Source organism: Microcaecilia unicolor, chromosome 4 (assembly GCF_901765095.1).
Source record: "Microcaecilia unicolor chromosome 4, aMicUni1.1, whole genome shotgun sequence".
Classification (NCBI taxonomy): domain Eukaryota; kingdom Metazoa; phylum Chordata; class Amphibia; order Gymnophiona; family Siphonopidae; genus Microcaecilia; species Microcaecilia unicolor.
In genome coordinates, this window is record NC_044034.1 from 130347496 (window position 1) to 130373439 (window position 25944).

Genomic DNA, 25944 nt, shown 5'->3' on the forward strand with positions numbered 1-25944 from the left:
GGGTAGCATGGTGGCCCTTCTGTGGAGCATATGCACTATTGCTGGGATGTAGGGATGGGCAGTGGAGTAAAGCTGGTGTGCCTCTGGGTGTCTCAATGTACTTTAGGGAGCTGATGTCAATATTTGCATTATTATGCAGGCGTGGGCCAGGACGGCGGAGAGGGGTGCAGATATGTACAGCCCCACATTTTAGCTATGCATGGTTAATGGAGGGGGAGGAGGGCATAATTATTTGTCATTAGAAGATAGTCTGTACAGTCTGATTTCAGCAATGGAGAAATTAGACCTTACCTGCTAATCTTCTTTCCTTTAGGCTCTCCAGACCGGTCCAGCTGCTGACATATGGGACTTCCCGTGCTGAGGATGTTGTGACAGGGCCTTCCAGCACGGCAGATTTTTTTTTTTTTTTTTTGCACATTCAGCAGGTTTCACCTTTATTAGCATGGTCTGTATGCTCATGGGGGCTGGGTATTTCTAAGTATTGCATGCAGTACAATACAAAAACAGCAAGCTGACTGCCACAGTTTCCTGAGTCCAGGGAGTGTGTTTAGATTCAAACTGGTGGGCCCAACATAATTTCTACTTGATCCCCACATAAAGCTCAACACAATAACATGTATTGCAACAATAAAGGAACCTCAGGGCATGTGTCCCCAGGGCCAGCTGAAGGGATAGTGGCGCCCATGGGCTTGGCATCTCTGCCCCCCCCCCCCCCCCCCAGTCCAGTTTCCCTTTCCCACTCCCTATTGGTCCGGTCCAGCACTGCTCCCTCACCTCTTTCACTCCCCTGCAGTCCTGTAAAATTTATGTCTGCCGGTGGCAGTAGTATGACAGGATGCCTTTGGCCAGTCCCTGTATCACCCCTGGGTCTTCCCTATGTCCCACCCACATGAAATTGCATCAAAGAGGCAGGATGCAGCAGAGGGAAGAGCCAGCAGCTGGTTGAAGGTAGCCTATCATGCTGCTGCCAGCGACTGACACAAATTTTACAAGACCATGGAGGAGTGAGAGAGGAGAGGAAGCAGTACCAAACTGGGTGGGGGAGACAGGAAGGAAGAGAAGGAAAGAGACTGGACCAGGGAGGAGGGGGAGTGGGAAGGTGGAATAAAAGGCATAACCTGTACACCAGGTGGGGGCCAGAGCCTCACCTGATCCAATGGTTAAGCCAACCCTGGACCTTGCCTATGTACGGTGCTTGCACGAGTGATGCTGTGATCCTGGGGGACAATGATGCACATTCACCTTCACAGGGTAGCTGATTGTCCTTAATTATGTGGGGGCAGGTAGTGGTGGCATTTGAAGATGTGGCTCCTAAACCAGGAGCTCGGTCTCAGGAACTGTTTAATTTGGCAGCCTTTCAAATGACGTAGCTAGGCACTCTAAGGGACGTTCCTCCACGTGCAGAGGTATATATGCATGTTTTGCACGTGGAGGGAATGCTCTGCTTTTGCCGTGGATGTTTTTGGGATGCAGGACAAGTACCACTGTTGGATATTTTGCATTCGCGGAAATGTTTATCTCTGAACATCTAAAAAATTTTCAGCACGTCTTCTTTCAAAACTTTTTTGTGTGTGTTTTTTTTTTTTTTTCAATCATCGGGAAACTATTAATTCGATAAACGTTGATTTCGCCATTTGGACATTCTCTCAAAAATGCCCCTCATAATGTGCAAATACAGGAATATTTACCCTCCTCTCAAATTGGCTACAATGTCCAAAGAAGCTCTTTCCCCACTCACCCCACATAAAAATACATTTTTCCTCAATGCAGTCCAACACTGAAATGAATTTCACATGCCTATACCAAGTGTAAACAATCAAAGGGTTAGAGCATGCTAAGGACTTAATTTCTCACCTACAGGGATAACAGGAGCCAGAGTAAGAGTAGTGAGCACCCTAGGCAAACCTTCAGTCTTACACCCTACACTCCCCCCCCCCCCCCCCCCCCCCGATTAACTTTCAGGCCTTAGTCTGCAGCCTCCCTCCCCCTTAAATATTTTGCTAATTAAACTCAACAATCAGGATCATCACACAAAAATATAAAAATTGAGGTTAAAGTATGAGCTGTTGGTTCTTAAGAGTTTGTACTGCTGTCCAGATCTGTTGTTTCGCTTTGACTACAGTTGTTTTTTGTCGCAAAGAGGTTGATGTCCTCTTGCCTAATGGTGGACCAGCCCTGAACAAAAGATTTAATAAGGATTATATTATGTTACCAACAATATGAACTCGTATTCTTCATCTTTTTATGACCAAAGATAGACTATAAGAACAATTATAACAAAACAAAATTAACACTACAGTGGTCTGTTACTTTACCTGTCACAGGAGGAAGACTGGGTGGCAAAGGTCCTGGAGGTGGCACAGGTGGCCTAAGATTCACAGGTGGAGGTGTCAAAATGGGTGGAGGGGGAGGGAGCCCAGGTGGTGGTGGTCCTTCAACAACCGGTGGTTGCGCAGGGAAAGGAAGAATGCCAGGAAGATTCACATCTTCTACAACTACAGGGTCACTTCCGTGATCAAATGGACACAGATCACCTCTCATACAGAATCCTTGCTCTGAAAAACAAAACAAACAAAAAAAAAAAAACAGTTAAACACTACACAGGTTAAACATGGTAAAATTATGCATCATACCTGATAATTTTCTTTCCATTAATCATAGCTGATCAATCCATAGACTGGTGGGTTGTGTCCATCTACCAGCAGGTGGAGATAGAGAGCAAACTTTTGCCTCCCTATATGTGGTCATGTGCTGCCGGAAACTCCTCAGTATGTCGATATCAAAGCTCCATCCGCAGGACTCAGCACTCAGAGAATTACACCCACAAAGGGACACTCTGCCCAGCTCACCACCGCCGAAACGGGGGAGGGGAATTAACCCAGCTCATCCCCACACAAGTGGGGGAGGGGAATCCGTCCAGCTCATCCCCGCGGAGCGGGGGAGGGACACCACCCCGCCGATGCGGGGGGATCTGGCTTATCCTGCAACTGCAACCGCGGGAGGAGCTGACTGACCCTAACACCGCCGAAGCGGGAGGGGTACAAAGCTGCCCTACAGCCGCACGAAGCGGGAGGGAGTGCCGGCAGAATTTAAGTCTCAATCCAGCCCCGTAAAACGGAGGGGAGAGGAATGCAGCAGCTCACTGTAACACAAACTCGTCTCAACTCTTGAAGAATCCAAGTGAAAAAACTTGAACACGAAGTCCTCCTGAAGTAACTGAAGACTAAACTTCAACCTAAAATTCAACCAGAATATAAACAGTACAGATATCTGGGAGGGGCTATGGATTGATCAGCTATGATTAATGGAAAGAAAATTATCAGGTGTGATACATAATTTTACCTTCCATATCATCATGCTGATCAATCCATAGACTGGTGGGATGTACCGAAGCAGTACTCACCCAGGGCAGGACATTGAAATCCCTGACCTCAACACTGAAGCTCCAAACCGGGCCTCCGCCCGTGCCGCCACAGTCAAGCGGTAATGCTTGGAGAATGTATGGGCCGATGCCCAAGTTGCCGCCTTGCATATCTCTTCCAAGGAGACGGACCCGGCCTCTGCCATCGAGGCCGCCTGAGCTCTAGTGGAGTGAGCCTTCAGCTGGATAGGCGGCACCTTCCCTGCGGCCACATAAGCCGCTGCAATGGCTTCCTTGACCCATCTTGCCACTGTAGGCTTAGCAGCCTGCAGACCCTTACGAGGACCTGCAAACAGGACAAACAGATGATCCGATTTCCGGAAATCATTGGTCACTTCCAAGTATCTGATGATGACTCGTCTCACATCCAGATATTTAAGAGCAGAGTATTCCTCTGGGTAGTCCTCCCTACGAAAGGAAGGGAGACAGAGCTGCTGATTCACATGGAAGCGAGAAACAATCTTGGGCAGGAAGGAAGGCACTGTGCGAATAGTCACTCCTGCCTCAGTGAACTGCAGAAAAGGCTCTCTACATGAGAGCGCCTGGAGCTCGGAAACTCTTCTGGCTGAAGTGATAGCCACTAAAAAGACTGCTTTCAACGTCAGGTCTTTCAGAGATGCCCTCGACAAGGGTTCAAAAGGCGGCTTCTGTAATGCTCTTAGCACCAGGTTGAGATTCCACGCAGGCACCACCGAGTGCAGAGGAGGGCGCAGGTGATTAACTCCATTGAGAAAACGCACCACATCTGGCTGCGAAGCCAGGGAAGCACCCTTCAGGCGGCCCCTGAAGCAAGCCAGGGCCGCTACCTGGACTTTAAGGGATCTGAGCGACAGGCCTTTCTCCAGACCTTCTTGCAGGAATGCCAACACTGAAGAAATTGGAGCAGTGAATGGAGAAAATAAGCCTGCTTCACACCACGCTGCAAAGGTACGCCAAACCCTGGCGTAAGCAGTAGAAGTAGAGCGCTTCCTCGCTCTCAGCATAGTGGCGATGACCTTGTCTGAGAAGCCCTTCTTCCTCAGACGCTTCTGCTCAATAGCCAGGCCGTAAGACCAAAGGGGGAGGGATCCTCCATCACCACGGGACCCTGATGTAACAGACCCTGCTCCACTGGCAGCCGCAGAGGATCGTCGACTGAGAGCCTGATCAAGTCCGCATACCAGGGACGTCTGGGCCAATCCGGACCCACCAGGATTATCCGGCCCGGATGCTTTGCCACCCGGTCTAGCACCCTGCCCAACAAGGGCCAGGGCGGGAACACATAGAGAAGCTCTTGTGTCGGCCACTGTTGGAGAAGAGCATCTATTCCCAGGGATCGAGGGTCCCGTCCTCTGCTGAAAAAGCGCGGCACTTGGCAATTGGCCGATGACGCCATCAGATCTAGGCTCGGCTGGCCCCAGCGCTTCGTGATATCCAAGAACGCCTGAGCAGATAGCTGCCACTCTCCGGGCTCCAAGGTATGGCGACTGAGAAAGTCCGCCTTGACATTCATGACTCCGGCAATGTGGGCCGCTGACAGCTGTTCCAGGTTCGCTTCCGCCCACTGGCATAGATTCATGGCCTCCTTGGCTAGAGAGGCGCTCTTGGTACCTCCCTGGCGGTTGACATAGGCCACAGCCGTGGCATTGTCCGACAGGACCCGTACAGGCTTCAACGCCAGTACCGGGATGAACTCCAAAAGCGCCAACAGAATGGCTCTGAGTTCCAGGAGGTTGATAGACCACTTTGCCTCTGCAGGAGACCAGAGCCCCTGCGCTGTCCTTCCCAAGCAGTGGGCTCCCCAGCCCGACAAAGAGGCGTCCGTCGTGACGACAATCCACTCCGGGGTCACCAGAGGCATTCCTGCAGACAACTTGTCTGTCTGCGTCCACCAGCTCAGCGCTTTGCGCACTGCTGGGTCCAAGGGAAGGCGCACAGCATAATCCTCCGACATCGGAGTCCAGCGCTGCAACAGAGAGTGTTGTAGTGGTCTCATATGAGCCCTGGCCCAGGGCACTACTTCCATAGTGGCCGTCATAGAGCCCAACAGCTGCACATAGTCCCAAGCCCGAAGAGGAGAGGCTACTAGGAACTGGTCCACCTGAGCCTGAAGCTTGACAATCCGATTGTCTGGCAGGAACACTCTGCCCACTTGGGTGTCGAATCGAACTCCCAGATACTCCAGGGACTGAGTTGGGCGCAGCTGGCTTTTCTCCCAGTTAATGATCCACCCCAGGGAGCTCAAAAGAGCAACCACCCGGTTCACAGCTTTGCCGCACTCTGCATAAGAGGGGGCTCGGATCAACCAGTCGTCCAGATAAGGATGGACTTGTACTCCTTCCTTCCTCAGGAAGGCCGCGATGACCACCATTACTTTGGAGAAGGTCCGCGGAGCAGTAGCCAACCCGAACGGGAGGGCTCTGAACTGGAAGTGTCGGCCCAGGACTGCAAAACGCATAAAGCGTTGACGAGGAGGCCAGATGGGAATATGCAAGTATGCTTCCTTGATGTCCAAGGATGCCAGGAACTCCCCTGTCTTCACTGCCGCTATAACAGAGCGGAGAGTCTCCATGCGAAAGTGCCGAACTTTCAAGGCCCGATTGACCCCTTTGAGGTCGAGGATAGGCCGTACAGAACCTCCTTTCTTTGGTACCACAAAGTAAATGGAGTAACGCCCCTTGCCAAGCTGATTTTCTGGCACCGGAACGACCGCACCCAGGTCTGCTGCACTGCCACAGCTTTGACCGGAGACTTGCAGGGAGAGAGTACAAACCCGTCTCTTAAGGGTCGGCAGAACTCTAGCTTGTAGCCGTCTCTGATGACTTCCAGCACCCAAGCGTCTGAAGTTATTGTGGTCCACTCGCCCAGAAACGAGGACAGCCGTCCTCCAATCTGCACTGGGGCATGGACCAAGGCCCCGTCATTGGGTACGAGACCCTGGGGGAGGACCGGAGGGAGCACCTCCGGGACGGCGGTCTCTGCGAAAGGAATGCTGCTTGGGGGAGAAGTTCCTCTTGAAGGAAGAGGGGGCAGAGGAGCCCGACCTGCCCGGGCGGTACCGACGGGCTTCCTGAAACCGTCCTCTGGAGGTACCGGGGCGAGTACTAGCCCGAGCCCTGACCTCTGGTAACTTCTTGCCCTTAGACGTGCCGAGATCGGTCATGATTTTGTCCAGCTCGACCCCAAAGAGCAGCTTGCCTTTAAAAGGCAATCTAGCCAGGCGGGATTTAGAGGCGTGGTCAGCAGACCAATGTTTCAGCCAAAGCCACCGCCGCGCAGAGATTGTCTGAGCCATGCCTTTAGCTGAGGCCCTCAAGACATCATACAGCAAGTCTGCCAAATAGGCTAAGCCCGATTCCAGGGCCGGCCAATCAGCCCTCAAGGAATGATCCGAGGGGGAAGCCCGCTGCACCATAGTCAGGCACGCCCTGGCCACATAGGAGCCGCAAACTGAGGCCTGCAAACTTAAAGCAGCCGCCACAAAGGACGACCTTAAGGCCGCCTCCAATCTTCTGTCTTGGGCGTCCTTTAGGGCCATGCCACCTTCCACCGGCAACGCCGTTTTCTTAGTCACCGCAGTGATTAAAGAATCCACAGTAGGCCACAGATAGGCCTCACGTTCACTTTCAGGCAAAGGATAGAGGCGGGACATAGCCCTAGCCACTTTAAGGCTCGCTTCCGGGACATCCCATTGAGCCGAAATTAAGGTGTGCATGGCATCATGCACGTGGAAGGTTCTAGGCGGGCGCTTCCTCCCCAGCATAATGGCAGAGCCAACAGGGGCTGAGGGAGAGACGTCCTCCGGAGAGGAAATCTTCAAAATGCCCATGGCCTGCACTAACAGGTTGGGCAAATCCTCTGAGCTAAAGAGTCGCGCTGCAGAGGGGTCATCCGCTCCATCCGAGCGGGGATCCGTCTCCTCCAAGGAATCCGCAAAGGACCGTTGGGAGAACTCAGATACGCTGCCCTCATCTACATCGGAGGAGACAAAGTCCTCCAAGGCCTGGGAATCAACCCGAGGGCGTTTACCTCCGGGGGCCTCAACCTCTTTACCAGACGAGGGAGCAGGGGCAGCGTTTTGCATAAGGAAGGCCTGATGCAGCAGCAAAACAAACTCGGGGGAGAAACCCCCCAGACTGTGCACTTCCGCAGCCTGGGCTACAGCCCTAGACGCACCCTCAACCGGCGCTCGCAAGAGCGGGGGAGAGACATGCTGCGCATCCAAGATGGCATCCGGCGCGACACTCCGCGAAGGAGCCGCGCGGGAAAAACGGCGCTTAACTTTAGCCACTTTTGTGCCGTCGCCCAAATTAAGGGCGTTCATGGCATTAATGTCTCCCACCTCAAGGGCGGCCCAAGAAGAAGCCGTCCGAGCCGCGTGGCCGGCCAAGATGGCGGAGGCGAGCAGCGGGGGATGGGCGTTTATGGCGGGAAAAACCGCCACACCGGAGGAAGGACCGGGACACTCATCGGTCACGAAACTGTCATCCAACAAGGGTGAATCAGACTTTAAGACCCCCGCATCCCCTCTAGAAGAGCCCAAGCGATCAGGGGAGCGACTCTTTGCGCCCTCGCCCTCCGACGCCATCGGCCACGTGGAGATCAATCGGGGAACCCCCTGCCCGCTATAAAAAGGTAAAAATTACCTGCTTTCCGCTCCGAGCTGTAACGACCTGGTGTCCCAGTGAGTAGCTGCAATAAACGTTTAAATAAACGTCGAAATAAACGCCTTTAAGGACGTTCAAAATTTTTTTTTTTTTTTTTTTTTTTTTTAACGGAGCCAGCGGGAGGGGGGAGAAAAGGAGGGACCTGGCGCCACCAGGTTTGCACTTGCTCAAGAAGAGCCCTCAACCCCAGGCACTCAACAAAACCTAAAAATTAGGCTTGGAGGCCTAGCCAGAGCTGCTGCTGTGTGTGACCACCACCTGCTGAGATAGAGAACATACTGGGGAGTTTCCGGCAGCACATGACCACATATAGGGAGGCAAAAGTTTGCTCTCTATCTCCACCTGCTGGTAGATGGACACAACCCACCAGTCTATGATTTGATCAGCATGATGATATGGAATACATATTTACAAAACTATAAAGATATCAGCTAAGAGTTCTTGGCTTCCCAAGGAACTGAGGGGAGGATCTCTGTCCAGGTAAACCATTTCTAAATGAAAGAGGGGGTAAGAATAAATCTCACTATATGTTTACCACCACCGTACCTGTTGTACTCTCCTCCCCCAATGCTGCCAACAAATAATCTGGCCTATGATCATATCGGGATGAAGTGAAACTGCACAGAACTCACAAAAATGAAGAAATACATTTAGACAGTATAAATATAGATGATCTGTATAAATAAACATAAAAAGGAAACAATGGAAAGACAAAAAAATACCCTTAAAAAATTTAGATACCATTAAACTCTGGCAGTCCACATACCAAATACTAATACATTGATATTTCAGGAATTAATATTTGACTGTCTATTCATTTACAGAATTAGATGGTCAATTGCAGTGCTGGAAGCCCAAAGCAAACAATGTCAACCTACTACATTATTAAATTCACCAAACATTTTATACATGATCCTGACATATGTACTGTGTATGGTTGCTCAGAATCAATGTGTCTTTAAGCACAGCACACAAATGTCTTTCAGACCAGAAATAAATACACAGCCAAAAATCCTGACACTGAATTTTGCAACAGGCATTTCTACTCGTAATAGGCAAGCTCTCCAAGCAGGGAAAAGCAGCAGTAAAATCCACACACAGCCATATATAATAAACCATACCACAATATACTACAATCAATAATACAAATAATTTTAAATTCCAAAAAAATTAATAAAATATGTAATTGTACATATCTGAGAATTTACTTTTCTTGGCTCCTATAAGACCAGTCCAGATGCATGGGTTATGTCCTTCCCATCAATAGCTGGAAGATAAAGTAAAGTGGTTGCATTTCCACACAATTCAGTACAGCAGGAAGACCTAGCTATAGTCGTGAGACCAGTGAACTTTTTTTTTTTTTTAATTCTTGGCAGCAGCAAATTCAAGTGGCAATCCTCATCATCCCTGGGTCACCAGCTTGTCTGACTACAGCCTAAAATGGACTGCCTGTCACCAATCCTGAGATCACATCTGGAGTCTAATAACTCAATAAGATCTTGTATTTTGTAGCTGGTATTTTTTTTTTTAATATAATTGTGACTACTACTACTACTACTTAACATTTCTAGAGCGCTACTAGGGTTACGCAGCGCTGTACAATTTAACAAAGAGAGACAGTCCCTGCTCAAAGAGCTTACAATCTAATAGACAAGTGAACGGTCGGTCCGATAGGGGCAGTCAAATTGGGGCAGTCTGGATTCACTGAACGGTAAGGGTTAGGTGCCGAACGCAGCATTGAAGAGGTGGGCTTTAAGCAAAGACTTGAAGACGGGCAGGGAGGGGGCTTGGCGTAAGGGTTCAGGAAGGTTGTTCCAAGCATAGGGTGAGGCGAGGCAGAATGAGCGGAGCCTGGAGTTGGCGGTGGTGGAGAAGGGTACTGAGAGGAGGGATTTATCCTGTGAACGGAGGTTACGGGCGGGAACGTAAGGGGAGATGAGGGTAGAGAGGTAGTGAGGGGCAGCAGACTGAGTGCATTTGTAGGTAAGAAGGAGAAGCTTGAATTGAATGCGGTATCTGATCGGAAGCCAGTGAAGTGACCTGAGGAGAGGGGTGATATGAGTATAACGGTTCTGGCGGAATATGAGACGTGCAGCAGAGTTCTGAACAGACTGAAGGGGGGATAGATGGCTAAGTGGGACTACTGACAAGATTAAAGATTATAATGCTTTTGAATTGCTCCATGGTGTGAATGTGCACAATTCTGGTCAACACATCTAAAAAAAAGATTTAGTGGAATTTGAAAAGGCACAGAGAAGGGCGACAAAAATGATAAAGGGGATGGGACGACTTCCCTATGAGGACCAGCTAAAGTGGTTAGGGCTCTTCAGCTTGGAGAAAAGAAGTCTGAGGGAAGATATGATAGAGGTATGTAAAATAATGAGTAGAATGGGTAGAACTGAATTGCTTGCTTACTCTTCCAAAAATACTAGGACTAGGGGGCATGTAATGAAGCTAAGCAGCAGTAAATTTAAAATGAACTGGAGAAAATATTTCTTCACTCAATATGTAATTAAACTCTGGAATCCACTGTCGGAGAATGTGGTAAAAGCAGTTTTACTGTTCTGGGAGCTTGCCAGGTACTTGTAACCTCGATTGGCCACTGCTGGACAACAGGATGCTGGGCTTGATGGATTTTCGGTCTGTCCCAGTATTGCAAAGCTTATGTTCTTAAATATGAAGGTAGTTCTATGTGGATCACATTAGTCAAAAGAACAACAGGAACAATACTCCTGGAATTACAGTAGCATATTATATATTACAGTAGCATATTATATTAAAGGTATTTTACAAATAGGTTTTAAGATTCTTGCTGAATATTAAATAATTTGGTATGACACTGGTAGTGAATTCCACACAAAGGCAGCTTGATAGTATAAAGAAGTGTTAAATATTTTAAAATTTTTAAACAGCTTAGGCTTACTATGAGCACCGTTGGAAAGAAGTTTTATCCAATCAGCTAAATACAATGGGGCCTCACCATACAGAATACAATGAACTAAGGTACACAGTTCGAATTGCACCCTGGCATGCACAGGCAGCCAGTGCAGTTTCTTAAGCAATGGAGAGGCAGAGTCTGATCATCGTTGGACAGGATATATCAATCTGACAGCCGCATTTTGTACCAGCTGCGATTGTATTATCGGTGTCTTGGAACAACTCATATAAACAACATTGTGGTAGTCCAATTGTGACAAAATCAGAGCCTGCACCACCAACCTGAATTTTTCTGTTTCAAAATATTTACAAATCACAATTTTTTTAACATAAAGAAAGACTTACTAACAAGAGACTTGGTGAGAAAATATAGAGCAACCCTCATCTACGCCTAAGATTTTAGAGCAGGATTCCAAAGTAAAAGTATTGGAACCTGTAGAAAAATATTGAGACAGTTCTGTAGAGTCTGATGGACCCAATCATAGAAACGTATTTTTCCTCAGGATTCAATTTTAGAAGCTTGCTCATAATCCAGTTTGAACACAGGAACTAATATAAAATAAGGTAGTTCACCAATTCCCCAAAATAGGAAACAGCACAATAATATCTTCAGCATATATTTAACACTAGTAAAAAAAGGCCCGTTTCTGGAACGAATGAAACGGGCGCTAGCAAGGTTTTCCTGGGAGTGTGTATGTTTGACAGAGAGAGCCAGAGCGAATGTGCAGGTGTGTGACAGAGTGAGACTGTCTGTGTGACAGTGTGTGTGTGTAAGAATGAGAGTGTGTGACAGGGCCTCCTCCCCTGTTCCTAATACCCCTCACCCCGTTCCCTCCCCTCCCCACACTTTGGGTTCCTTAAGGCTTTCAAAAGTCTATGTACCCCCGTGGCCCTAACACCCAGTATCCGGATACCCCACCGCTTTCCTCCTCACCCCTCCCCCAAGATGTAATACTTTCACGTACTTCATTTTTTTTAAAAAGTGTCCTATCTACCCTGTGTACAAATGCCCGGCATTCAGATTGTGTTCCTCTCGTAAATTTTTGTTTTTCATTCATTCATTCAGAACTCCCCCCCCCCCCCCCCCCCGGACACTTTTGGTTCCTTCAGTCTTTTAAAACTCTCCTATGTACCCTGTGTGCTAATGGCCAGCATTCAGATTGTTCCCAAATGTTCATGTCTTTCAGTGGTTCAGAACTCCCCCCTCCCCCCATTTAACACTTTCGGTTCCTTCAGTCTTTTAAAACTCTCCTATCAATCCTGTGTCCTAATGGCCAGCACTCAGATTGTTTTGCTTTGCCAAATTGTCTGTCACTGATGTCACTGAGGTCAGAGCATGCCTAGCAGACCACTTCCGGCAGGCACGGTCCCAAGCACATCCTGTTGGAGGTGAGAATTATTATATAGGAGGATGGTACTTTAAATTTTTCCAAGGTAATGCCTAGAGGCTGGAGTAAGACATTAAATAACGATGGAAACAGGGATGAACCATGAGGGACCCCACAACCAGGCCTCCATCTTTCTGCACTTTATAGCTACAGGTTGTAAAAAAATCCTTCAAATCACATTAACACCCTATTGCTTAGTCCAATGTTACTCAACCTGGTTAACAAGATGTTGTGGTCAACTAAGTTGAAGGAACATGATAGATCAAATTGAATAACTATTGCTTTCAGCCCTTGTCTCAATAAAGGTTTACCTTGAGTAATAATGGAAGCTATCACTGTCTTTATACTGTGGTTTTTATGAAGCCCCAACTGAGATGATTGCAAGATGTTATTTTTCAGTAAATAATCATATAATTGTTTGGAAATTAAACCTTCCATAATCTTAGGGGGTTTTTACTAAGTGGTGGTTTACTGCTCCCTAAACAGGAAGTAACACCAGGCTACAGCAGCAGCCTGGCGGTAGTTCCCACCCCCATCACACACCATTTCCGGTGCAACAAAAATATTTTTATTTTTGTAGCGCCAGTGTTTTGCTTCACTTTCTGCAAGGCCATTTCTTTTTTTTTTTTTTTTTTTTTAAACAAAACCAGCCTTTTATCCACTGCAGTAAAAAGGGGCCTCAGCGTGTGTCAAAAATCACATGCTGAAGCCAGCGCAGGACCTCTTTTACAGCGGCTTAGTAAAAGGACCCTTTAGTTAATAGCTGAATAGATGCCACTGGGCGACAATTATTGGGTAGAGACAAATTTTCATTTGGGTTCTTTGGTATAGGTGTTAAAACAATTTCACTGCAAATATTCTGGAATCTACCTTCAGATTGACCCAAATAGTCAGAATAGTCATAAACTCGTCATTCATATCATTCAATAAAAATCTTGGCCATGGGTCTAAACTGCGATTAGATTTAGAAATCTTTTCATTAACAATTTTACTTCAACAGAAGTCATAGCTATAAAATCACTCTATAACCTATCCGCTGGGCCACCATTCGCATAATTTATTAGCATGGGCTTTTCTGGAATATAAGCATATACTTGTCTTTGAATAATTGCCACCTTTTCTTCAAAATAAGAAGCTAAGGTGAAAGCAGAAGGTGAAATGAAACCATTTTCAGAAGTCAAGTTGGTAAATATCAAAAAGGTTATCTACCCAGCGAATAATTTATGGACATCTAATTTATTATCCCATACTTGGCTGGAATAAAACTCACGTTTCTTTTAGTATTCAATTGTTTATATGAAGAAATCTTAGAACGCCAGATCTTTTTCTGTTCCAGAGACAGATTTTCTCCAGACTCGTTTACACTTCCTACAATCTTTTTTTTAGAATTAAGAGTTCCTTTGTCAAATCATTTCTCTGATTTACTTAAGACCTTAGTATTTATCTTATATGATATGATGATGATGCTATGTTGTCTAGTATTTTTGAGACATAATCACACCAATTATTGAACAGGTCATTTGGAGAAATAGTATCAGTAAACTTTGTAATTTAGTCCAAAATAAGTCAACATCTATCCTGCCTCTGGTTTTCCTCAAAACTTTAGAACTATGCTTCTTAGAACCTACACCTCACCAGAAAACAGTAAAATCAAATAAAAAATTATCCATCCATGGAAGCTGAGAACAATCATTAAAGCTTAAAGGAATAAACGTAAGACATCGAAAGAACATCAAGAGTATGAACTTTGTTATTAGAACTTGGTATGCTGATTTAAGAATTCAAGAAACTCCACAGCCCGGACAAGGAACTGGTTATAAGAGATAAGTCAGCAGTTACAGGTTGAATGGTAATCAGATTGCTGGGATTTCTGAAATAATTCTTATTAGTTGTATAATGGCCTGTCAGACCTCGTTCAAATCTTCACCACGTAAAGAAGTAAGAATTTGTCTATTCATTACTGACAGATTATTCAGACCAACTGAATTCCCATATGGCATATAACTCATTGAGGAAATGTAAACGGGAATTCCTCATTCATAGTAACATAGTGACGGCAGATAAAGACCTGAACGGTCCATCCAGTTTGCCCAACAGTATCATTCATTTTCAATTCTAGATTGAATCAACAATGAATGTGATATTACATACTTGATCATGGTCTTTCTTTGTCATTTCAGAGGGACAGAACACAGAAGTCCACCCAGCTCTATCCTTATATTCCAACTACAGGAGTTGTCGTCACAGCTTATTTGAATCCATCTTGTCATTTGCGGGACACAGACCATAAAAGTCTGCCTCGCAATATCCTCACATTCCAAATTACTGAAGTTTCTCAAAGCTCTCCACAGCCAGTCTTAAGATGGATTGCTATATGCGTGCTATATGCAGGACTCAGACCATACAAGTCAGTCCAGCACCGGCCTTAGTTGATATAATAACCACAGTTGCTATCTAAACACCACTTGACATGCAAACTCATATGCAAACTTTTAAACTTTGTTTTTTATACCATTCAATTTCTAATTAGAGATCCCCTGAGTTCATCCCACGCCACCTTGAATTCCATCACAGTTCTCTTCTCCACCACTTCCCTCAGGAGTGCATTCCAGGCATCAACCACCTGCTCCATGAAAAAGAATTTTCTGACATTACTCCTAAGTCTGCCACTCTGTAACCTCAAATCATGTCCTCTAGTTTTACCATTTTCCCTTCTATGGAAAATATTTATTTCTATATTAATAACTTTGAAGTATTTAAACATCTGGATCATATCTTCCCTGTCCTTCCTCCACTCTAGGGTATACATTTTCAGGTCTTCCAGTCTCTTCTCAAACATCTTTTGGCGCAATCCCCATATCATTTTTGTCGCCTTCTTCTGGACGATTCAAGTCTTCTTACATCTTTAGCAAGATACGGCCTCCAAAACTGAACACAACACTCCAGGTGGGACCTCACCAACAACTTGTATAGGGGCATCAACACCACCTTTTCATCAACACCTCTCGCTATACAGCCTAGGATCCTTCTGGCTACAGCCACCACTTTATCACACTGATTTGTCACCTTCAGATCCTCAGATACTCTCACCCGAAAGGTCCCTCTCAATAATCATATCAGCTTCTCAACGCCTAACACACGTCTCCCTTGGATTTCCACTCCTTAAGTGCATCACTCTGCACTTCTTTGCACTGAATTTTAACTAACATTAGACTATTCTTCTAACTTTTCCAGATCCTTTTTCATGTTTTCCACTCCCTTTGGGGTGTCCACTCTGTTATAAATCTTGGTATCATCCGCAAAAAGGCAAACCTTACCTTCTAACCCTTCGGCAATGTCACTCACAAATATATCAAACAGAATCGGCCCAGCACCGATCCTCTGAAGGAATTCCATTAACCACCACCCTCTGGTGTGTCTGTCAACCAGTTCCAAATCCAGTTCACTACTTTGGATCCCAACTTCAGTCTGTCAAGTTTATTCAAGAGCCTCCTATGAGGAACCGTGTCAAAGGCTTTCCTCATAAGTAGATCGTATCTAGCACACATCCTCGATCCAATTCTCTGGTCACCCAGTCAAAGAATTCAATCAGATTCGTTTTACCTTTTGTAAAACCATGCTGTCTAGGACCCTGTAGTCCATTGGATTACAGGAAATTCACTATTCTGGCAGGCCCAACGCCACATCCCGACGGCTTCCTGACACAGGGGGCGAGATCCGGTGCCCCCCTGCTTGTTGATGTAATACATTGCAACCTGATTGTCTGTCCGAATTTGGATAATTTGACAGGACAGCCGATCTCTGAAAGCCTTCAGTGCGTTCCAGACCGCTCGGAGCTCCAGGAGGTTGATCTGAAGATCCTTTTCCTGGAGGGACCACAGTCCCTGGGTGTGAAGCCCATCGACATGAGCTCCCCACCCCAGGCGAGATGCATCCGTCGTTAGCACTTTCGTGGGCTGTGGAATTTGGAATGGACGTCCCAGGGTCAAATTGGGCCGAATGGTCCACCAGTGCAGTGAAGTGCGGCAACTGGTGGAGAGGCGGATGACATCTTCTAGATTCCCGGTGGCTTGAAACCACTGGGAAGCTAGGGCCCATTGAGCAGATCTCATGTGAAGACGAGCCATGGGAGTCACATGAACCGTAGAGGCCATATGACCTAGGAGTCTGAACATCTGCCGAGCTGAGACCTGCTGAGACGCTTTGGTCTGGGAAGCGAGGGACAGGAGGTTGGTGGCCCTCACTTCGGGAAGGAAGGCCTGAGCTGTCTGAGTATTCAGCAGAGCTCCTATGAATTCCAGAGACTGGACTGGCTGGAGATGGGACTTTGGGTAATTTATCACAAACCCCAGCAGCTCCAAGAGGTGAATAGTGCACTGCATGGACCAGAGAGCTCCTGCCTCCGAGGTGTTCTTGACCAGCCAATCGTCGAGATATGGGAACACGTGCACTCCCAGCTTGCGTAGATACGCCGCAACCACCACGAGGCACTTGGTGAACACCCGTGGGGCAGAGGCGAGCCCAAAGGGCAGCACACAATACTGAAAGTGCCGTGTGCCCAGACGGAATCTGAGATACTGTCTGTGAGCTGGCAGTATCGGGATATGAGTGTATGCGTCCTTTAAATCCAGGGAACATAGCCAATCGCTTTTCTGAATCATTGGCAAAAGGGTGCCCAAGGAAAGCATCCTGAACTTTTCTTTGACCAGGAATTTGTTCAGGCCTCTCAGGTCTAGGATGGGGCGCATCCCCCCTGTTTTCTTTTCCACAAGGACGTACCTGGAATAGAATCCCTGCCCTTCCTGCCCGGGTGGCACGGGCTCGACCGCATTGGCGCTGAGAAGGGCGTAGAGTTCCTCTGCAAGTACTCGCTTGTGCTGGGAGCTGAAGGACTGAACTCCCGGAGGACAATTTGGTGGAGGGGAGGCCACATTCAGGGCGTATCCGCACCGCACTATTTGGAGAGCCCACTGGTCGGAGGCTATAAGAGGCCACCTTTGGTGAAAAAGTTTTAACCTCCCTCCGACTGGCAGATCGTCCGGTACGGACACTTTGATGGCGGCTACGTTCCCATGGATCCAGTCAAAAGCCCGTCTCCGGCTTTTGCTGTGGAGGCGCAGGGGGCTGCTTAGGCGCACGTTGATGGGAACGAGCGCGCTGGGACTGTCCCTGTGCCTGATGAGGCCTTCGGGCCGGCTGGGTGTACCTACGCTTGTTGTAGGCGTAGGGCGCAGCCTGCCGGGCCCGGGAAAAACATCCACCTGCTGAGGTGGATGCTGAAGCCCGGTGGGAGAGCTTGTCGAGGGCGGTTTCCCACTGATGTAGTTGGTGCACCAACTGCTCGACCTTCTCACCGAAAATATTATCCCCCCAGCAAGGGACGTCGGCCAATCTCTGCTGGGTGCGGTTGTCCAGGTCAGAGGCACGCAGCCATGAGAGCCTGCGCATCACTATACCTTGGGCCGCAGCACGAGATGCCACGTCACAGGTGTCATATATACCCCTGGACAGGAACTTTCTGCACGCCTTCAGCTGCCTGACCACCTCCTGAAAAGGCCTGGACTGCTCCAGGGGGAGCTTGTTGACCAGGTCCGCCAGTTGCTTCACATTATTCCGCATGTGGATGCTCGTGTAGAGCTGGTAGGACTGGATGCGGGCCATGAGCATGGAAGATTGGTAGACCTTCCTCCCAAACGAGTCCAGAGTGCGAGACTCCCGCCCCGGGGGTGCCGAGGCGGTATCCCTCGAACTCCGTGCCCTCTTGAGAGCAGAGTCCATGACCGCCGAGTCATGAGGCAATTGAGGCCGCATTAACTCTGGGTCTGAGTGGATCCTGTATTGGGACTCCGCTTTCTTGGGGATGGTGGGATTAGATAGTGGTCTCAACCAGTTCCGAAGCAGTGTCTCTTTGAGGACAATGTGCAGCAGCACCATGGAGGACTCTCTAGGTGGTGATGGATAGTCGAGGACCTCGAGCATCTCAGCCCTCGGCTCATCCACAGAGACCACGGGGAAGGGAATGCAAATAGACATATCCCTGACGAAGGAGGCAAAGGAGAGGCTCTCAGGTGGCGAGAGCTTTCTCTCAGGTGAAGGAGTGGGGTCGGAGGGAAGGCCCACAGACTCCTCTGAGGAGAAATATCTGGGGTCCTCCTCCTCCCCCCACGAGGCCTCTTCCTCGGTGTCGGACATGAGCTCCTGCAGCTCAGTCCTCAACCAGGCCCGGCTCGACGTCGAGGCACCGAGACCTCGGTGGCGTCGTCGAGCGGTGGACTCCCGCGCCGGCGGGGATGAAGCTCCCTCCATCTACGCCGACGGGGACTCCACCTGCGTGGCGGTCGAGACCGGCGCCGCAAGCGGCGTCGGCGTCGAGGGCCTCGGCACCGGGCTAGAGCATGCCGGCGCCTCCATCAACGGCGCCGAGGGCGCAAGCACCCCCGGCGCCGGCATAGTCTGGCGCATCAGCCCTTCCAGGATCCCCGGAAGGATGGCTCGGAGGCACTCGTCCAGGCCCGCTGTCGGGAAAGACGAAGGGGCCGGTAGAGGTGTCGGTGCTGGAAGCTGCTCGGGTCCAGGAGACTGCACCGAAGTGCTGGCACCCTGACGTGCTGATACCTCTACGACAGAGGGGGACCTCTCCTCTCAACGCTGCCGCTTCCTCGGCGTCGACTCATCCCTGGCGCCGGGAGCCAGATGCATCGTGGGCGACCGATGACGGTGTTTCTTCGCCTTTTTACGGTGCCCGTCATCGGCGCTCGGTGGGACAGAAGAGGCGGAGGTGGATCCCCCTCGGCCTCAAGGAATCGGGTCTGACAGGGTTCGGTCCCGAGGGCCCTGGGTAGAGGGAGTGACCGGGGCTGATTGCCCACGCGGCCTCTCACCCCTGCCGTCTCCGGAGAGCCGGTGGGCCGACGGGACCTGTGCTCCTGTGGTCGATGCCGTCGGTGCCGATTTCGTGGACATTGATACCGATGCCGTCGACGTCGAGGGGCCGGCGCAAGTTCCAAAAAGACGGTCCCGAAGAACTTGCCTCGCTACTTGTGTCCGTTTCCGGAGACCGAGACACAAGGTGCACGTCTTGGTATCGTGCTCCGGCCCAAGGCACTGGAGACACCAAGCGTGGGTGTCGGTCTGCAAGATATGCCGGCCGCACCGACCACACTTCTTAAATCCACTCGGGACCTTCGAGGACATCGACGGAAAAATCGCGTCGGAGAAGTCAAAGTCGTCGATGGTGGCGGTAAAAATCACACCTCGAAAATAAATCGACTGCGCGGCCACAAGGCCGCAACGAGACGCCCCCGCTAAAAGACAAGGGAAAAACAAAGCTCAGCGGTTTTTTGTTTTTTTTTTACTCAAAGGAAAAAGAGAAAAACGGAGAACACGAAGATAAAAAAGTTCGCGGCGAAAGCGCGATCCGGTTTCCGGGGCTGACAGAGAGAGAGACGAGCGCGGCTCTCTCCAGCGCAGAAAAGAAAAAACTGAGCGGGAACGGTCGCGCACGGGCGGGAAGGCGGCCGCTCATGCGCGGTGGGCGTGCCCTGCGTGCGGGACCGCCCGCGAAGTTTTGTTCCGGTTGGTGGGGGCTGCCGTGGACGTCAACCCAGTCGTGAGAACAAGCAGCTTGCTTGTCCTCGGAGAAATATACTACTCACAATGTCAACACAATACATAATAAACATTTTAATAGTCAGCGTAAGGTATAAGCAAAGATGGAACATATAGATAGGTAAGAGAGTAAGAAGTAAGAGGAGTTAGAAAATAAGAGGACTAATTTAAAGAAAGTTGCAAATGAGGCCAGAGAAGTGATTAACCCATTAGTGCCCAATGTTCCCATAAGTGGGCACTAATGGGTTAAATATTGGGCACTAATGAGCACTAATGGGTTAAATATTATCTCAGCTAGGGTAGGAGTGGATAAACATGTCCTGCTGCAGTATGTGCAGCCCCTGTCACTCCTTGTGTATTACTTCTTCCATTAAAGGCATGGCTAAACAGCCAAGCTTTCAACTGCTTTCTGAAGTACAGCTAGTCTTGTGTTAAGCGGAGTCTTTCAAGGAGTGCATTCCACAGTGTGGGGGCTGAATAATTTCCACACTGTTTTGCACGTCAGGAGGTACACATGGTCATTAGGGTTATTTTTTTGGGGGGTGGGGGGGGAGGAGGAAATCCACATATTCCACATGCAATTATATAATAACTTTTTGATTTTCTGTAAGATCCAACAAATTTTCAAGACATGTCAGAGTTGGCACAAGGGTTCAAACAGAATTATTTCATATAGCAAACTCCATTAGTTATGTGCAGAACTTCTAGCTTTTGTGAAAGAACTAACCAACAGAGGAGCACAGCAACTACTGCTTTCAAGTTTCAAGACTTACCATCATAGTCTCTACAACGTTTCTTCAGTGGCGGCGGTCTTCCATAAGAACTGTGGTCCACCTGGTCTTCATGGAATTCAGACCAGTTTTCAGTAGTACTGTTACCATGATGTGATGGAGCAATAACTGTAATAGTGCTGCTCAGTGTGGGTACAGGATAATGGGAAGATGCAATGTTTGACACCGAAGATGCTGCAGTGTAACTGTTTTCTAAAGGATCAGCTCTGTCCAAATCATATTTTGATTTTCCAGAATCCCTATCTGAAAATTAAAAAAAAAAAAAAAAAAACTATAATCAGATACATTCTATTTTTGTCAAACTACATATACATGTATAAGTTTATTAATATTCTAGTGTTTCTAAGATCAAAGGAAGCTTCTTAAAAAGAGTCCTTCTATGACTGATATTAGGCACCAAAGTTTGGATCTCATGCATGCACTGCTCAAGTTATCAGCAGTCAAAAACCTTGGACAAGTCCCTGGTGAACAAGAAGCAATGCTGAAAAACTTAGCTATGAAAGTTTCTGTCAATGTTATGTATTTATTTATTTCAGCATTTTTTATACCGTCATTTCATCAAAGAAAAGGCGGTGTGGATCGGGAAACTTAGGGTTAACCTTTCTAGTCTCTACTATAATAAAAGGCACCTTCAACATTCTGAAGCTGACTCCGTGGCTTCAAGTGAAGGGTTTGTTAGGATCGTTAGGTTCGTTGCTCTGTCACCATCTCTCTCGGCCCCGCCCGCGCGCCTCTGATAAGTCCGCCACCCTCGATGTCAACACGTTTTGACGTTGAGGGCGGTGGACCTATCAGAGGCACGAGGGCGGGGCCGACAGAGATGGTTACAGAGCGACGAACCTGACGAAAAAAAAAACCCCTTCACTTCAGCCACGGAGTCAGCTTCACAACGTTGCAGGTGGGTGGCTGGAGGGGAGGGAAAGAAAGGGGGCAGCTACCCTGGAACTGGAAGGGAGGGAGAGAGGGGGGGCAACGACCCTGGAACTGGGTGGGTGGGGGGGGGGCAACGACCCTGGAACTTGGAGGGGGGCCGACACTGGAACTTGGAGGGGGGCCAGGTGGACTCAGAAACTGGAATGGAGGGAGGGAGGGGGGACCCTGAAACTGGGGGAGGGAGGGAGAGAGGGGGGGCAACGGCCCTGGACCTGGGTGGGCGGCCCCTGCAACTTGGAGGGAGGCCAGGTGGACCCAGAAACTGGGATGGAGGGGGAGAAGGGGGGGAACAGGGTGGGAGGGAGGGACAGCGGACATTGGAACTTGGAGTGGGGGCGGACCCTGGAACTTGGAGGGGAGCCGACCCTGGAACTTAGAGGGGGGCCAGGCGCACCCAGAAACTGGGATGGAGGGAGGGAGGGGGACCCTCAAACTGAGAGGGGGGGAACAACCCTGGAACTGGGTGGGTGGGAGGGGGGAGAGCGGACACTGGAACTTGGAGGGGGGCCGGACCCTGAAACTGGGAGGGAGGGGGCACGGGCGGACCCTGAAACTGGGAGGGAGGGGGCCCCTGGCACACACGCTCATTCTCACATATACACACACTCACACACAGTCTCACTCTGTCACACACACTCACACATTCACTCTTTCTGTATCACACACTCACTCTCACACACACTCAGTAACACACACACACTCCGATGAAAACCTTGCTAGCGCCCGTTTCATTTGTGTCAGAAACGGGCCTTTTTTCCTAGTTTAAAATAATGTTAAAAAATTGCCTTTAGTTTAGATGAGAGAAATGTGCTGCTCTACTTTTTCACTGACCTTAGGAGAAGGCTAAATCAATGTGAACTAGATTGTTTATTTGTTTTTACATGAAGAAGAGGAAGCTTCTCAAAGAAAGATACTAGTGACAATTGTTTTCTTTTCCAGTCCACATGCTGCTTAAAGAACGATTTAGTTAAGTAAAAAGACATCAGTAACTGTTCTCTTTCTCTTATCAATAGTTGAGAAAACATTATCTAAGATATGTTTTTCTGCCCTAAAACCCATCTGGTTTTTTTTTTTTTTGGCCAGTGGTCAACATCTCTTTTCTTTCATTATTTTATAGACCTTTTGAACTGAATGTTAGCTTTTTTATATTTATATAATCTTGTGTGCTCTTTTAGTCCACAAGAAGCTCATGAGAGGAAAACTGGCTTGATTGTTGGTAGTCTGTCTCATGAACCTTCTTCCTAGCAATTTATTTCTCTGAATAAGAAAGATTTTAAACAACCATTCTACTTTGAAATATTAATGAAGCTGCCTGAATCCATAATTTGATGAACCCTTTAATGATCAATAACTTCCTACTGGGAGGAAGCTTTGCATTGAGATTCATCCTCTAGTAGCATAAGATTAAGAGATTTTTTTTTTTTTTTTTTGGGGGGGGGGGGGTGTTCTGCTCAGGAATTCTCTCAATGTAAATGCTGGGTCCCAGCTGCAACATACATGATTAACGAACAAGTTGTTACAGAAAAGAAAGGTTGTTTTGAATGTCCTTTTCCACAGGCATATGTTTGTGTTCTGTGTGTTTGTATTTATTTATACCAGTACCCTGCTCTTAAAGGGAGGAGTGGCCTAATGGTTAGTGCAGTGGGCTTTGATCCTCGCAACCTAGGTTCAATTCCCACTGCAGCTCCTTATAACCCTGGGCAAGTCACTTAACACTCCATTGCCCCAGGTACAAAACTTAGATTGTGAGCCCTCTAGGGACAGAGAAAGCACCTGCATATAATGTGTACAGCACTGCATACATCTAGTAGCGCTATAAAAATTATTAGTAGAAGTAGTAAAAGCTTTTATGAGAGATAATTGTTGCTCAGATGTGCTATTTAAATAGCTTTCCTGTTTCCTTAATCATTCTATGCTGAAAAGTCTGTGAGAATTTGTAATATTGATCAGCACTGCCATCTTGTGGGTGAAATGAATAGTGTATGTATTTTTGGAATTTCCCTCATTTATTTGGTTAAAATTGAACTGGGTTTAAATTTAGTTGTAAGAAGGTAAAATTATGTATCATACCTGATAATTTTCTTTCCATTAATCATAGCTGATCAATCCATAGACTGGTGGGTTGTGTCCATCTACCAGCAGGTGGAGATAGAGAGCAAACTTTTGCCTCCCTATATGTGGTCATGTGCTGCCGGAAACTCCTCAGTATGTCGATATCAAAGCTCCATCAGCAGGACTCAGCACTCAGAGAATTACACCCACAAAGGGACACTCTGCCCAGCTCACCACCGCCGAAACGGGGGAGGGGAATTAACCCAGCTCATCCCCACACAAGTGGGGGAGGGGAATCCGTCCAGCTCATCCCCGCGGAGCGGGGGAGGGACACCACACCCGCCGATGCGGGGGGATCTGGCTTATCCTGCAACCGCAACCGCGGGAGGAGCTGACTGACCCTAACACCGCCGAAGCGGGAGGGGTACAAAGCTGCCCTACAGCCGCACGAAGCGGGAGGGAGTGCCGGCAGAATTTAAGTCTCAATCCAGCCCCGTAAACGGAGGGGAGAGGAATGCAGCAGCTCACTGTAACACAAACTCGTCTCAACTCTTGAAGAATCCAAGTGAAAAAACTTGAACACGAAGTCCTCCTGAAGTAACTGAAGACTAAACTTGAACCTAAAATTCAACCAGAATATAAACAGTACAGATATCTGGGAGGGGCTATGGATTGATCAGCTATGATTAATGGAAAGAAAATTATCAGGTATGATACATAATTTTACCTTCCATATCATCAAGCTGATCAATCCATAGACTGGTGGGATGTACCGGAGCAGTACTCACCCAGGGCGGGACATAGAAATCCCTGACCGCAACACTGAAGCACCAAACCGGGCCTCCGCCCGAGCAGCCACAGTCAAGCGGTAATGCTTGGAGAATGTATGGGCCGATGCCCAAGTTGCCGCCTTGCATATCTCTGCCAAGGAGACGGACCCGGCCTCTGCCATCGAGGCCGCCTGAGCTCTAGTGGAATGAGCCTTCAGCTGGATAGGCGGCACCTTCCCTGCGGCCACATAAGCCGCTGCAATGGCTTCCTTGACCCATCTTGCCACTGTAGGCTTAGCAGCCTGCAGACCCTTACGAGGACCTGCAAACAGGACAACAGATGACCCGATTTCCGGAAATCATTGGTCACTTCCAAGTATCTGATGATAACTCGTCTCACATCCAGATATTTGAGAGCAGAGTATTCCTCTGGGTAGTCCTCCCTACGAAAGGAAGGGAGACAGAGCTGCTGATTCATATGGAAGCGAGAAACAATCTTGGGTAGGAAGGAAGGCACTGTGCGAATAGTCACTCCTGCCTCAGTGAACTGCAGAAAAGGCTCTCGACATGAGAGTGCCTGGAGCTCGGAAACTCTTCTGGCTGAAGTGATAGCCACCAAAAAGACTGCTTTCAACGTCAGGTCTTTCAGAGATGCCCTCGACAAGGGTTCAAAAGGCGGCTTCTGTAAGGCTCTTAGCACCAGGTTGAGATTCCACGCAGGCACCACTGAGTGCAGAGGAGGGCGCAGGTGATTAACTCCCTTGAGAAAACGCACCACATCTGGCTGCGAAGCCAGGGAAGCACCCTTCAGGCGGCCCCTGAAGCAAGCCAGAGCCGCTACCTGGACTTTAAGGGAACTGAGCGACAGGCCTTTCTCCAGACCTTTTTCCAGGAACGCCAACACTGAAGAAATTGGAGCAGTGAAGGGAGAAAGTGAGCCTGCTTCACACCACGCTGCAAAGGTACGCCAAACCCTGGCGTAAGCCGTAGAAGTAGAGCGCTTCCTCGCTCTCAGCATAGTGGCGATGACCTTGTCTGAGAAGCCCTTCTTTCTCAGCCGCTGCTGCTCAATAGCCAGGCCGTAAGACCAAAGGGGGAGGGATCCTCCATCACCACGGGACCCTGATGCAACAGGCCCTGCTCCACTGGCAGCCGCAGAGGATCGTCAACTGAGAGCCTGATCAAGTCCGCATACCAGGGACGTCTGGGCCAATCCGGACCCACCAGGATTATCCGGCCCGGATGCTTTGCCACCCGGTCTAGCACCCTGCCCAACAAGGGCCAGGGCGGGAACACATAGAGAAGCTCTTGTGTCGGCCACTGTTGGAGAAGAGCATCTACTCCCAGGGATCGAGGGTCCCGTCCTCTGCTGAAAAAGCGTGGCACTTGGCAATTGGC

General features: G+C 48.6%; 1 protein-coding gene across 1 annotated transcript in view; it reads right to left on the reverse strand.

The window, feature by feature from the left end:
* RBM26 (RNA binding motif protein 26) overlaps window positions 1-25944 on the reverse strand; it is a 492900-nt gene that overhangs the window by 395458 nt on the left and 71498 nt on the right. Inside the window, 2 exon segments of the mRNA XM_030200623.1 lie at window positions 2316-2555; window positions 20774-21034. Of these exon segments, the coding sequence (XP_030056483.1) occupies window positions 2316-2555; window positions 20774-21034 (501 nt within the window).